This window comes from Bradysia coprophila, unplaced genomic scaffold (genome assembly GCF_014529535.1).
Source record: "Bradysia coprophila strain Holo2 unplaced genomic scaffold, BU_Bcop_v1 contig_350, whole genome shotgun sequence".
Classification (NCBI taxonomy): Eukaryota; Metazoa; Arthropoda; class Insecta; order Diptera; family Sciaridae; genus Bradysia; species Bradysia coprophila.
Genome location: NW_023503608.1, coordinates 9,358,262 through 9,374,355, shown reverse-complemented (window position 1 = coordinate 9,374,355; position 16,094 = coordinate 9,358,262). Strand labels below are relative to the sequence as shown.

The following is a 16,094-nucleotide window of genomic DNA, read 5'->3' as shown; positions in this document are numbered from 1 at the left end:
TTGCCAACACTTGTCAATTTATCATATTTTTCATGATGAACATATTTTCAATGAATTTTGGTGAATAATTGATTCTAAAGTCTTTACGAGACACGCACTAACGGAAATTTTCTGAAGTTGGTTCGTTACTAAATGAGATAAAGTTCAATGAACGTTGCTCTAAGAAAAATCCTAAAGATTGCGAGTTATGACAAAAACAAATTTTCGGTCATCAGGTGACAAGTCATGGAATAGAGTAGAGAGTAGATATCAGTATCATCTATTTGCGTCTAAACACTACGTCTGGTTATTGCTTAACTGAACCTGTTCGAAATATTATGGCGAGTGATTCCCGCACAGAAATGAAATATCAAAGAAAGCAATTGAATTGGAATGAATCGAGATATCCGTGACTTTGCCTTAAATACGACTCGATTGTAATGAAAAGATTCAGAATAAACTTGAACGCTGAACGGGTAACAGTCTTAAAAAATTGTTTATTTCTCAAAGTAGTTAGAACGGCGGTGACCTGCCTGAAGTAGTTGCAAAAGAAGTTGCAAAATTCGTAAACGGAAAATGTTTCTTGCGACAACTTTTGACTTTTGCAACTACTTCAAAAGACTGGGAGCAACCTAAAGTAGTTGCAAAAGAAGTTGCAAAATTTGTAAAAAGGAAATTGTTTTTGCAACAAGCTTTGCAACTACTTCAAAAAGCTGTTAACCGACATTCAAAGAGAATCAGTAATATTCTCAACAGAACCCTTAGTCTTACAAAATTTTATTCAACCGTAATGACGCTACCGGAAATCAAAGTTTATCACACTTTCGCACAGTTATCCGGTGTTTTGTGACTAAGTAATTCAAGGCCAATGTCCAATGACTTGATATCTCCTTATCCCGTATCATTGTGGGTTAAAGTCCCTTGTGCTATGGATATGAGAAGTAAATCGACGTATGCTTGAAAGCTAATCGATGGACATCCAATGGACTTTTCAGATAAATACCGAAATGTGTTTTTTAATTGTTACATCTCCCGTCTTTAATCATCTCTATGTTGTATGCCATAGAACAACAACATCAATGTATTTTCTATTCACACGATCTGTGCGGTACCACTACGCTATTTTTTTTCCAGAATTTATTTATTTTGCGTTATCAACAAAAATTGATTACGAAATTTAATTTAATTTAATATTTAGTTATTCAGTCTGTTGTGTAAGACGTAAGCGGGTGCTTATTTATCCAGTGATTATTCATCGGATTGTTTATTACATCTTTTTATAATAAAAATTCTCAACAATTTACAGCATAACGTACTGTTTAGCAAAATTTCGTCACATTTCTCATCTAAACAATTTTTTGTGTGTAGTCCAAATTGTATATTTTGGTATATCAACGAGACTTGGTCATTAAAATAAAAACAAGTGTATCATTGTGCGGTTTGTAGAAACAAAATACAAACAAATAAACAAAAGCAAATCAACAAGTTTGAATGGAATGAACGAAATAGAAATGTGAGGTCGCAAAAGTGAATCATGTTCGGTGTGTAATGAGTGTGTGTATTTTGTCTCTTCTATATTTGTCGTTTTTCCTCGCAAACAGTTTTCAACATAAATGAACGTCAGCAAGATGATCGACGAAAAATTTATTCAAAAATGTTTACGATAAATAAACTTGCGCTCGACATTATGATTAACGCCAGTTTATTTATATGACAAACAATTTGACTTAATTAAATATTGAAAATTATATTTTTAGAAAAATAAACTCCACTCGAAGAAACTTGTTCATTAGCGTCATTTATCATTTTATATTTATAATAATACTTCGATCGACTGTTTAGTTCAATAGTTTTTATCCGATTCTTGTTCTCTAGCTTTTTTTTTTCTTGGTTCTGCTGGATATTCCGTTGTAACGTTTGTATTTCATACGCCGAATTTATTGTGCATACGGCGTATTTACATTTATCAAATAGATAGCTGGCTAATGAAATTGATTGGAACAATAAATATCAGTCGGATGTTTTTGACGAAAAATCGTTCAAAATTTCATCATCTGATCCGTTAGTTAGCAAAATATTTGCATGAAGTTGCTCTTTAAATAATAATAATAATAATTCAGCAGATTATTCGTTGTTTCAACAAATCTTTGGAGTAGATACATGGGACGTTAGTAAAATTTATATGGCTGGTACACTTATACAAATAAAATAGCTTATATGTGTCAAATAGTTACACGCATACGTGTGGTAGTGGTAAAACTGAAGAAACACACGAAGGCACTTTTATATGGACCAGCTGAAGGAATACGTTTCTAAATTAAACTGACGTCCACAGTAGATGAGTCACTCGAAAATGCTTTTTGAACAAAACTCAATAATTTTTTTGATACCAACATTGAAAAATGATACTTTCGCCCCGCATATGAGGGGCGAAAGTAAAAAAATGCATCCCACGGGGAGAAAGTACTTAACGAAGAGCGAACGCAACTGAACGAACAGCGAAAGTGACTGACGTCACAGAAAATGAGAGAAATGAGTCGAGTTGTCAACAAAATCCGCTCATATTATGTTGTATAAATTGTAAAACACTGTGCGCCAGTGTTCTTATTGAAATTAGCATACAAAGTTGATACTTATTGTTACTGAATGATTTGTTAGTTATACCTTAATTTTTGTGTGTGTTATTGTTGTGATTGCTAAATTATTAAATTTTTCATATACCAGGAGGCTGCCGCCCCCTGGACCCCCGCATTTTCTGGCTAAATGCCTTTTTATTTCAACTTTTGTTGCGATGTTTGCGATACGTATCAATTTTCAATGTTGGTATCAAAAAAAATAGTATGAACGACTCGGGGCAAAAGTAAAAAAAATTCAACCTGTGCGATTAGAGCCCTTGCCTTCGGCGCAGGCTCCAACTCTCGCACACGGTTGAATTTTTTTACTTTCGCCCCTTGTCATTCAATGTACTATTTCGTGTGACTCATTCAGAGGATATGTCAGTGAAATTTAGACATGAATTCCTTCAGCTGTTTTTCAGCTGGTCCACTCATACAAATAAAATTGCCTCCTCGTGGTTATTCAGTTTTAACACTACCACGCTTATGCGTGTAACTATTTGACTCGTATAAGCACTTTAGTTTTGATCAAAAAGCACTGTTTCTGCTTTGATGTATTGATAAACTCGCCATCGAAACACATTGGCTTAGGCAGGTTTTGTTTTTTAAGAAGTGTTACGCTGGCTATTAAGACCCTGAACACCTGATAATTCTCTGACAATTAGGCACAAATAAGTTTTTATTATTAATAAATCTGCGGAGATTAACAACTGAGAGAAACATAAAGATCTCTTCCTACATCCTCTGCCGACATTTTCGATACCACTTTCAGTTCTTCGAAGTTTTCAATTGTCCGAACGAAATGAGACCACTCTGTTCCCTCACAAAAAAGTACCTACAGAACTTAAATTCTCTCTAGTTCTAGTGTCTATAATTAATTCAATCACATTGACATTATTTGCGATTTAATAAATTGATTACTTTAAAATATAATAAATAAATTGCACGAATATAGCAACTGCGACGCAAATTAATTAATTAGACGTTCTAAAAGAGCTCTGTGCGCAATTTATGTGAGCACATTTTCTCCCATTAAAAAAGTGTGCAATAAGATATTCCTTAATGTTAAGTTGAAACGCGCATGACATTTTTTATTTATTTATTTATCTGTGTGTCGGACAGAAATGCATCGGTGAACTTACGATAATTAACGTTGATCTGAAGAATCGAGAACAATTTTAGTTTGTAAAATGCTTTTTCTGAACAAACAACCAACCATGCTAATGGATAGTGTACTACCAAAGACTCTAATCTTCCTACTATCTGTGGTAAAATGTTTATTGTTGATAGGAGAGTCATTTATGCAGTTATATGTTACAACAGCTCTTTGTTACGATCGTACTCAAATATATGTGCATTGGCGCATTCCGTTTAATTGCATGAATTACAGCTAAAATAATTCGCCCACGTTTAAACATTCTACTTATATTTCAATTCATGTATGAAATTCAAAATGTTCGAGTTCATGCATAATCTAGAGCGTCACTAAACCGAACCAGAAATGAATATAAACATTTTTGGTTTCAATTCAGAATGCATTTCATGAACAGTGTATTCAAATCATACAGAGAGCAATAAATTTGCATTTGCTGAAGTTGAAGGTTAGGACGAAATATATAAATATATCAGTCGGAATGAGTGAAATGTGGATTTATTGATATTGAATTCAGTTCATTATATTATACATAACGCGTACCATCTATATACCGAACTGATGGCTGGTGTGATCGATGGGCTTTTTATTAATTTAGTTACGAGACGATAATAAGAAAATATTGAATTAACTTCCTGATTGTGATAACAAATTGTATAGACTGCCGTTTTCAATTGCTATCCAGTGTGTATTACAGTCGTTTATTTATAAACTTCTTGTTGTTCAAGTTAAATTCTGTTCCGTTAGGAAGACTACACTTCAACATTGAACGGTCCAAGTTCCTATATGTTTTTCGAGGAAGAAATATTTAACGGAACTTTTTGTGCGTAACATGCAGGTTCAATTTTGGTTTGGATGTTTTCGGAGACGCCACGAAACATTCAGTCATTAGTTGTGAAGTAATTCGATTTTATAAGCTTGTGATTTGTGTATATTTTTCAACTGTTACGTGAATGGCAGATGTTCTTAATTGTTAACATGCAGTCTACATCATAAACACTAAATCTATTGAATCTTCATCTTCATCTATATTATTCCCTAGTGTTCAAATGAAAATTAGCTCATCAGTTTGAACATGGAGCCAGAGCTGACTGTTTATTTTTATCACAGTTGTGGACAGTCGATGACTAGTCGTTTCAGCAAGGTCAATTACTATAAATTAAGCGCATTTTAGCAGACTGCCCATTTTTAGCCCCGTACGAAGTACTGGGGGCTTATAAGATTAATATGCCGTTTGTAACACGTCGAATTGGAAGCAGACAGTAAGGGCAAAGCATTTGGTTATGTTAATAGATGACGAATCCGCAATAAAAAAAATGTCCGTCCGTCTGTGACCCCTCTAGCTTGAGTAAATCACAACCTTTTTTGAAAATTCTTTTTTTCCCCGATTGGTATCGACAAAAGTAAGGTCAAGTTCGAAAATGGGCATGGTAGGGTCGGCCCTTCCAGAGCTAGGGCCTTATAGGTGTTTTTCAGTCTTTCGACGATATCTACCGAAATACGCACGCAATAGCTGCTTGTGATATATCAAATGAAAGGTATTGACGAGTAAAACAAAGTTGCTGAACATTGTTTTTGGGTAAGATCCAACGTGGGCTTGTTGGGAGAGCTCAAAGGTCGTTACTAGGCCCTAAGTGTTTTTTGCACATAAATCGAGTAAATCTCTTCCGACTTTGCCAGATTTAGTTTTTTATGGAAGGAAATTGAATACCGAAAAGAACGTGGCGAAAAAAGTTTCAAATTTGGTCCCTTGGACTAAGGCCGCTACTCGGCCCTAAGTGTTTTTTGCACATAAATCGAGTAGATCTCATCCGATTTTGCTAGTTTTTGTTTCATTTGAGAGATAATTGAATGTCGAATAGAATGATGGCAAAAAAAGTTTCAAATTTGGGCCCTTGGATTAAGGTCGCTACTCGGCCCTAAGTGTTTTTTGCACATAAATCGAGTAAATCTCATCCGATTTTGCTAGTTTTTGTTTCATTTGAGAGATAATTGAATGTCGAATAGAATGATGGCAAAAAAAGTTTCAAATTTGGGCCCTTGGATTAAGGCCGCCACTCGGCTCTAAGTGTTTTTTGCACATAAATCGAGCAAATCTCATCCGATTTTGCTAGTTTTTGTTTCATTTGAGAGATAATTGAATGCCGAATAGAATGATGGCAAAAAAAGTTTCAAATTTTTGCACATAAATCGAGCAAATCTCATCCGATTTTGCTAGTTTTTGTTTCATTTGAGAGATAATTGAATGCCGAATAGAATGTTGGCAAAAAAAGTTTCAAATTTGGTCCCTTGGACTAAGGCCGCTACTCGGCTACTCCCTAAGTATTTTTTGCACATAAATCGAGTAAATCTCATCCGATTTTGCTAGTTTTTGTTTCATTTGAGAGGTAATTGAATACCCAATGGAAGGTTGGCAAAAAATTTTGGGTTTCTAAAATAATGTCGTAAATTGTTGGTTTCATTTGAGAGGTACTTCGTACGGGCTTTCGTAATTGCGCTATGCGCAATTTTAAAAATGAACACTTTCAGTAAATTGGACCGTGCCCAACTTGACTTGCATTTTGGTAACAGACGCATTAGAGGGTTGTAGACGTATTAGGGTTCCGGGCGTATTACGGCTACGGACGTATTATGGTTACGGACGAAATAGGATTACGGGTCGTACGGGGCTAAGTCGCAGCAAACGCTCCGACTGTTCTGATGCCTTGTTTATCGATTGATACCATTTCATCTCTCGTAGTTTTCTCTTAAGTCTTTGTGGTCTTTGTCAAATTTCTGTTGTCTTCCTTTAATTAAAATTATCGTTTGAATCCATTCTGATCAAGTGTCCTGACCCATTGTTTCTAAATGTTTGAATGATTCGATAAAATTTTCTTCGCAACAAACTTACTGTAAGTTTAAAATTTAGTATTATTGTAAGGGTTCTCTCCGTTCTAAACAGTTTTCGTATTTTTTCTGTCTCTCCCGCATCCATTAATTTGGAGACCATTATTGTAGAGTGTCTAAGGCGCATTATGTTACGTGCTACTGCAGCATAATAATTCAAAGTGGGACGAAGTCAAAGACCAAAGATGACAACTCATGATGATGATGGGTTAAAATGATCTGTCCGTTTGTGTGACGGCAATGAAGTGATAAACTCCCATCTAGAATAATTGTAATTTGGCATGCAAATTTTCGTTGTTTTTTTTTTTCGTTCGTACTGCGAATATAATTTTTCGCATAAATCACATCATGATGACTGGAACAATAAAATGTACATCAATATTGAATGGGTACAAAACTGTGTGTTTGTACATAAATTTTTTTTACAATCATTTGGTATGCAAATATTTTTTCTTACGAAAATTTATTCTACAATGAAAAATAAATCTCGAATGGAATTATACCCGTAAACATCACGTGATTTAGATGCTGTCAAATGGAATGGTATTTGCATTTTAATTTTTATTAAATTCAATTTGTACACACAAGTGTAATTGATAATCAATAATAGTTACTTAACTCGAAACAATTATTATATCTCACTGTAATGGTTGGGCTGTGTGTTCGGCTGTTTAATCAAAGATTACAATCATTAGATCAATGTTAATTTTTTTTCTCAATGTTTTTTATTTGTCGTTTATTTTCAATGCTAAAGCGGTGATAAAAAGACGGAGATTTGTGTCTTCATGTTGAGACGATGGCAATCGCATTTTTTTTCGTATTTCATTTAATTCGTTTTTTAAATAATACGTACAGTCCTGTTGAAAGAGCCGTATCCATCCATTCACTATTTAAATAAAGACAATGTTGTTTGCTGTTAGTTAACTAAAATTCCATCTAGGCTGAGTCAGAATATCGACAACATGTTTTGTCGTCGAATAAAATTGAATTACGTAACATACTTATGGAGAGCTGCACACAAAACCATTCAACGCTGTTAGTCTGAAAGACTCACCTTATTGCTTTAAATGCTTTATTTCAAGGCGAAATTGTTTCGGAACTTGTTATTACCGATCCAATGTTGTGATATGGTACAAAATTGTAGTTGAATTTTTAATTTATGTAATGGAAGAGAGAACCGAAAAAGAACAACAAACACACAGAACTTATTCAATTCTTTAACAAGAAATTCTTTGTATAACAAAAAATAAATTATTTTAAATGGTGTGTCCCATAGCTGGGAGACAGCAGAAAGGTGTGGTTTCGAATAAACAAAACAGAAATTTTAATAACATTTTTTGTTTGTATTATCAACGAGACCAATTCATTTGAAACAATGTCGCTGTACACTTTCTTTTGTTTTTACTTCCATTCGAAATCGTTTACCAGTTTACAGTAATGTCTGGCTGATAAACGAATTCAAATTGAACACCAGAAAAAAAATAACAAACAAAGAAAGTTCATAAATCGCTCTGATCGGGCAAAACAATACTACTTGTTTTCGTGATGTCATTATTATTTCTATTATAACGCGAAATCCAATCGACAAGCAAATCAATATAGAACTGAAAATATCAAATTTGACTTCAAACCTTCCCATTCCATACCCATTCAGATTTAGAAACATTGTTTAATTAAAAGGAAATGAGACCAGACAGAGTGTCATTCATAAAGCCATCATGAACCATTTGTGGTGGCATTTGTGCATCATATGCATTCAAATAGATCATCCTTATCTTCTTATTAAACTAATGATAAAACTGGGTCCAAAATTTATGAACTAATTTAGATAAAATTGAATCGAGTCTGTACTGATGTTATTCAAATATTGAGAAATGTGGAGAGGACAAGAAGAAAATAGCATTCATGACAGCAGTATATGTGCATATAAATGACATACATAACGGAGAACATGAACTGTGTTTTGTAATTTAATTTAAGTGACAATTTCCTCGTTCCTAGACGGTCAAACTGCCACGATGATAATGGAGACTTATGTGCATTTTAATTTCATGATTTTACGACTTTATCAGTTTATCAGCTTTGTATACTCATATACATTTGAGGGCATGACTTTTAAAGTCAATATTGGAGGAAGTGCGGACGTTTTGTGTGTAGATTACATTTTATAATGTGATGTTCCTTGCGACATTTTGTCGTATGTGCACAAGGGCTTTGGTTATCATAATGCTTCAATTAACCATTCACAGCCGGAAACTATATCAATGATAAAACAATTGTCGAATCTATTACTCCATTTCATGTAACTATTTTTATCAGATTGAAACAAATCCTTTTACTTCATAGGTTGAAAATAATTTGATCTACCCTCCCCTGCGTCGAGTACATAAAATCATAAGAAGTGTTGTTAACCTCGGCTTCGTCTCGGGTCGACAATTTTCAGATCTAATTTTCACGTTTTCATTTAGGCAAGTGTAACGAAAATAGCTATATTAGGCACTAGATGTGTGGCCTCGTGATATGAAAATACGCATCGGGTGTCTAGTAAACCACTTTGCTCTGAGTTTCATACAACAGAGACACTATATAAAGTGTATGACTGAGAACGGAAAGTAACTTTATCAAGTTAGCGGATATGAAGAGAAACGTGTGCACACAATACAGCGTTTAACCTTCAGCACGAAGAAGCACTTCATTGTTTCGACTGATAATAGTAAGATGTCACACTGTCTTCTTTCGGTCGGTGGTTAGTTGTTTTATCCTCAAAACACAAAAACCGAATTACACATATCGTGGCCATAATTCCGATAATGATATAACGTCGAAATTAATTGACATTCACAACTCATTCATAGTGAAACTTACAGCATAATAAAAGAAAATATAATTTCCACTATAAAACTTAACTCGCATGCATGTTTTTATACTACATCCATTCTGACTTGCTACATCACTGTAAGTAGAGTGTATAAGTTAAATTTATACTTTGAACAATTGTGTGGATGCATATAAAATACTCGAATGTTGTAGTTATTGTGCTGAAAGTGTACCATGCGTCGAAAGACATATACATAACTTAATAGTGATGGGGCTATGATCTGATATGAAGGGAAAGTTTTAACGGTTTATTGATACACGTGCTTCTAAAACAGTGCGGAGTTTATTTAAATTAAGATGATTGAGATAGTCAAGCTGTTCTATATTTGATTTGATAGAAATATGGAAAAGAATAATCTCAAGTTTCTGAAAGGTCACACTTGTGTGACAAAACGTTTTTTTTTGCTCTTGGAAATGAGAGAGAAATGAATTAACGATGTTTTTACGACTAGTTATATGTCTATTTAGTAGCAGGTCGTTGAGTTTCATGGCTAGGGCAATTTTTAATTATTATTTTTTGCTTGGAGATCAGAAGAAAGTGTTTCAATGTCTAAGGAGCTTTATCAATCGAAATATGAATACAACCGCCTTGTACTCCAATGGGAATGTAAAAAATGTGAAACAAAAATCCACGACGTAGAAGTGTGAAGAATGTTATCACATTCTCAGTTAATAGCTCGACAGAAAAAAAATTGAAAACAAATCTTACGTACGAGACGGAGACATGAAAGCACTCAAATTAAGTCACGTTTACATCAGATTTGGCTTTCGTTATTGCACACGTTGTTACACTCTTATTAGTTTTGACTTTTTAATTAGACTTTTTTTTTGTTCACTTTAAACAATCTTTGTTAAATTTTTACGATACGTTCATTGTGTGGTGTATGTGTTGTGTATGTTAGGCATAAACGCCTTTAAAATATTTATGTTTATTTCTGCATAATGTACATTGTCCGATAACGAAATTTTCTCTTTATTTTTTCCAGATAGAAATAGTGTCGGTTTAGTGATCGTAAGCCATGTCCAATAATAAGCTTATGTTTTGGAACAAACAAAATGCTAATCAAAATCAGAATAACGAAACAAAAAATGGTAAAAATAAGAATTGGCTTCATGCCCCGGATGCTTTAGTTAATGGCCATGTTGCTTATCTAGTCAAAGTAAGTGTTTTAACGTTTCTTTCTTTGTGCATGACGTTAACGATAGTTTAAGTGAAATTAAAGCCGAGAAATGTATATTATGCGTTGTACGAGTGTGTATACGTTTCATTTGACTAAGTTTGAACCGAATTATGAATATATAGTTCAATGGGTTCGCATATTAACTCGCTGAATGTTTAATTTTCTTAAATCGAAGCATAAAAAGACTTTCATTGATCCAATTGACGAGATAATTTGTTGCTGAAAATGTGTCAAATTACAAACCGTGCGTTGTATCGTAAACAACCACAATTGGAAGCATTCCGTACCACATTTCATTTTACTTACTTAAGTGTTACTTAGTCTAAATCCGGACACTTTTCCTCCGTAGTTTCTTGGATGTACACCTGTGGATCAGGCAAAGGGTATCGAGACCGTCAAAGATGCAATCAGAAGACTTCAGTTTGCTCAACAGTTGAAAAAAGCTGAATCGGGAAACAATTTCAAGACGAAAAAGGTTGAGATTACAATTAGTGTTGATGGTGTTGCTGTGCAGGTAAGTTGTAATTGACCTTAGTGGTTTTACCATACAATTATTGATTTCAACAATTTCTAGGAACCAAGAGCACAGAAAGTTTTACATCAATTCCCGTTACACAACATATCGTATTGTGCCGACGAGAAAGGAGTTAAGAAGTTCTTTAGGTAAGTTTCGTTGGTCGCAATGTTGTAGGTTAAAGGGGTTCATCGTAATACACTTAAAAATAGTTATTTGTTCAACGAGAGGGAGAAAAGTTGGAAGTCGTATTTCGATGGCGTTGTTCACCTGAGAAAATGAAATTTCCAACTTTTTCCAGAGGAAAAACAGCGTTTTTCAACAAAGGCTTCGTTTGAGCTTTCACTGGGCCAGTCTTTTTTGGAAATAACGATAATATCTTAATTTAACGATTAGTCAGCATAATGAAGCCATCAAATCAATCAGAACGGAAAGTAATCGAATTTCTCGCTTACTTGTTGCACTAGTTGACTTCTGATTGTTTTTGCTAGCATTCAGTCTTCAGGCCGCTTATTACAATCAAATTGCTTGGATCTTTGAACTTTTGCAAAACTTGAGTCAAATACGAAAATTTTTAGATTTTGAAACTAAGCTTAATGTTCCTCGCAAGCCCTTTTCAAACTAACAAAACATAAACTACGTTTTGTTGACGCTTCAAGCGGCGTCGATCAGTCGGTCACATATCTTTAAATTGGGTCAGGGGTCATTGTCAAAGTCAATTTTACACTCACTTTCAAATGTACCTCGAACTAATTCGTTTCTTTTTTTTTCACTTTTTAGTTTTATTGCCAAAACCAACAATTCAGTGCCAAATGGTGACACATCTACGATAACCACTAATCACGCGGATGAAAGTCATGAATGTTTTGTATTTGTATCGAGTAAATTAGCGTCCGATATCACATTGACGATTGGACAAGCATTTGAATTAGCTTATAGGTATGACGGATAGAGTGAAACGATTCGAACAATTTTGTTAACTTATTTCAATCTGTTCCAGGCGTTACATGACCGATAATGGTAAAGGAACGGAAATCACAAAACTACAAAGTCAAAATAAGCAGCTGGAGAGTACTGTATCAGCCTATCGGCAACGATTGAAAGATTTAGTAGAAATTTTACCGAAGTCTGATTTGGATAGACTGTTACTGAGACACGGCTTGCGGGACATCTTAGAAGTTCCGCAACAAAATGGACTAGACAATCATGTGGCCAGTATGAACGGTAGTAAGACACCGGATCTTGGTAAGATGGAATGGCTTGGTGTCTTCCGAAGTCAGCCAGTAACAAAACCGATTTTCCTTCAAGGTATCGATGTCTCAACACCGAATAACGATGACCAACTGCTAATTGAAACGTCACCAAAACATTTTGCGCCACTCGTTCCACCTAGAAATATACAAAATCAAATCAACAGCACACTGGAAGCGCTAAAGCCGAGCGTCGGAACGAAATTGGAGGGTCTGCTGTTGAACTCGGACTCGGACAGTGATTTTGATCCGCGAGCTGACGAATGTGAGACCAATTCATCGTCGACGACGGCATCGTTGAACGGAAATGGCAACAAAATTTCCAATGATTTCTTCGGCTTCGAGCCACCGAAAACAATGGGTCAACACTTATTCACCCATCCCGTAAACCATACGAATGGCGTTAATGGTACAATGAATGGGCATCAAGTTAGTCCGCCGCCTTTATGTGAGTTGGAAATTATAAAACATTTTATTCTCATAATTGTAACTGAACTCGAACCTCAATTTTTCAGTGGCTCCACCACCAAAAGCATCAATTCCGCGAAGAAGCACTCCATCACAAATTAACAACAACAACAACAGCAATGTGATCAATAACAATTCCAGTCAAGATTTGTTCGGATCAACACCATTCAATGCCATGCAAACGAATTCGTTCGAAGTAAGTGGTCGCGTAGTTTATGCTTATGTAGGGAACAGCAGGATGGGTGTTTGATAGTAGTAAGCATTAGTCTTCTTATGTTGTTCGACTTCTGGTCGAACGGAATAGATGACCTTTTTGCATGGCTTACATTAAATTGGTTTGGTAGTTTGGTATCATAGAATGTAATAGTTTAGCGAGAAAGAAGCCGTTGCACTGCTGTCACAAGAGTTTCGAATGATTGAAGGGAACACGATCACATTGAAAACGAATGAAACAGTCAAAATGTTACTCTGGTGCAAGTGTGAATTCAAGCAAAACTTGTCGTCGTTTCCGCTTCAATTATCGAAAAATTGTGATGGTGGTTCAACAGCTAACAGTGAATGAAGAGCTATTTCTTAAATACTTTAATTACCTTCTTCCACTCTCTATTAAAGAGTCTTTCTGTAACCACTAAAACTCACTTTCAAATTAGGCCACTATCGGTTATGGTGCATTTAATCTTTCCTCAAGTTCATTCGAATCAATACCAAATTCATCGATCACCACCGGCGAAGCCAATCCGTTCAACAAATCCGGAACTAATTTTAACGACACCACGACCAGTATCAACAGCTTGGGACTGTCAATGATTTCCAGCACATCAACAGATGCTTTCGATGCGTCATTCAACCAATCCGGTATAAGCTACGAAATGCCCAATCCATTCATGACAATCAATCAGTCGACCAATCCACCGATCAGTGAATCGAATGGAATTGGCTATGCCAGTCAAGTGAATCCGTTTGCAACGTCCGACGGGTTAATGATGAACAGTGGATTAGAATCGAATGGACACGGAAAATATGATGCGTTTCGTAGTTCAACATTGGAAATGAATCGAGTGGAGATTGGAGAGGAAATCGGTGAAATGAAGACTGTTGATTTGAATTTGTTTAAGGACGCCGCAGCTGCTGCGTTTAGTGAATTTGGTAAATCTAAGCATGACTACACAAATAATAAACTGACTGAAACGAACGCTTTTAAGAAGGATGTCGTGAATGGGAAGGTAATGAGCTCAAGCGATGTTTTCATAAATTTTATGCTTTTTCTGTCCTTTTTTAAAATATTTTGCATGCTCTTTACGCCTATAAATATCTGTTAACGATAAAGATGACAAAAACCTTGTCACAAAAATATGCGATGAGCTCTAGAGATGGCGTTGCATTAAATAGCAAAGTGCATGTAAGAACTAATGAAGCGGTAGGTTTTCGTAACAAAGAGCAAAAATAACAGTTTTAACGACTATGCTGCGGTTCGCCTACCTTTTGTATATAATATTAGAGTACTGACGCACATTGAATTAATTGGCATGGTGTAACTAACAAAGACGCTACGACCGCCCAAGTTATCGTAGAGTAACACGTTCTCAATTTTATTGAGTGCTAGACCATCCAATATTTGCTTTTGAACTTAATGGTGATCTTTTCAAATATTGAGAGTCTGAATAACAGTGTTGGATAAACTGACAATTTTCCATTGAAAGTTGAAGAGTCTTCTAAGTTTTTACTGACCAAGAGCTCAAAGATTCGTAAAAGCTTTTTGAAAGTTAACCTGTTATAGACGACAAGCATTTGACCAGTATTATTATCGGATCTATTACTTCAGTCGATCAAAGTATATTTAATCTGTTGATTTCAAATCTTGTACTTCAATATTTTAACATGCATTTTACTATATAAGGGATACAGAGCATGTCATTATTATTGTCGTCGTTATAGATAACAAATGGATTGCCGTATGTGACAGGTCAATAACATCACTTCAGTACCTAAACTTTTAGTATCTAAAACTCTTCGCATTTAGTGAAATGAAAAACTAGCCTGCATCAATGTCAAGTACTGAAATCTGTGCTTATGGGTTCTACCTTCTACCAGTATTCATTCGTCCTTCAGTTCTTCGTTCACGAGATGAAATTTATTTCAATTTAAATCTTTCTGTAATCGCGATAAAAATTGCTACTTTCTACTAAGCATTGGTGACTGGGATATTCTCCCCGCAACTTGTAGTTCTGCCTATCTACTGAGAATGAACCAAGTCATTTAGGGCTATTGCCCGTTTTGTACCGTTGTTAGGTTTCTACCACTAAAATATGACTTTTTGGGGATTTAAACTTTTACAAAATTGACTAAATTCGTAACAAGTTGACTGTTCAAGACGGTATTATAGTCCAAGAAGAGTATATATATATGAATAATAACTGGGTTCTATGTGAACAAACTATATAAAAAATATAACATTAATTATAGCAAGCACGCTTAAACACTGCATTTGTTATATTAACTCTGCAAATTTAATTTTTGCACTCCTCGCTTCACATAGCCACGCATATACGGCACGCTTAACAAATAAAATAGCTGACCAAGCAATACAACAATTTTATTAATAATAAAATAGCTTTTTGTGTAAATTTTTTTGAAACAAAAAAATTAATTTTGCCATTGAAATCCATCTAAATATTTGATCCTTTTCATCTTTGCAGAACAACTTCAGCAAATCAATTGGCTTTTCCGCCGATGATTTTACTCTGGAAAGTCTGGATCCGTTAAGGAAGTAAATGTAAACTAATCCAATGAATTTTTGGGTAATAATTTTTTTATTTAACCCAAGAATCTGAATACTAAAATGTCAAAAATGAACAAATTATAAGATCCTTTTGTGCATAGTAAAAAAAAATAATAATTAAAATTATAAATTAGGAAAATCGCGCCGAAACGAAGAGTAAATCAGTTTTTATTATACAATCATAATCAATCGATGAAGCGCGTCAAAATTAAAATTTACTTTCCGACAAATTAAATATTAGGTTCAAAAGTATAGGCAAAAAATAGAATTCTATTTAAGTGATAAATTCAGATTGAAATATTTTTTGAAATGATTTATTCTCAATGTATAAAATAAAGCGAAAAAATGAAAGGTATAAAATGAAGCAAAGAAAATTAAAAGTAAAATAAAAA

General features: G+C 34.6%; 1 protein-coding gene across 8 annotated transcripts in view; it reads left to right on the top strand.

Moving 5' to 3' along the window:
• Nucleotides 1–16,094, top strand: part of LOC119080691 (PTB domain-containing adapter protein ced-6) — a 35,210-nt gene extending 19,116 nt beyond the window's left edge. For 2 of the 8 annotated variants that reach the window (XM_037189131.1, XM_037189130.1), the window contains exons 2-10: nucleotides 10,497–10,670; nucleotides 11,041–11,205; nucleotides 11,266–11,354; nucleotides 11,986–12,144; nucleotides 12,206–12,450; nucleotides 12,514–12,903; nucleotides 12,971–13,119; nucleotides 13,574–14,146; nucleotides 15,620–16,094. In XM_037189131.1, coding sequence (XP_037045026.1) covers nucleotides 10,530–10,670; nucleotides 11,041–11,205; nucleotides 11,266–11,354; nucleotides 11,986–12,144; nucleotides 12,206–12,450; nucleotides 12,514–12,903; nucleotides 12,971–13,119; nucleotides 13,574–14,146; nucleotides 15,620–15,694 — 1,986 coding nt within the window. In that variant the 5' untranslated portion in view covers nucleotides 10,497–10,529 and the 3' untranslated portion in view covers nucleotides 15,695–16,094. The other 6 variants (XM_037189137.1, XM_037189134.1, XM_037189135.1 and 3 more) reach the window with 6 other exon arrangements.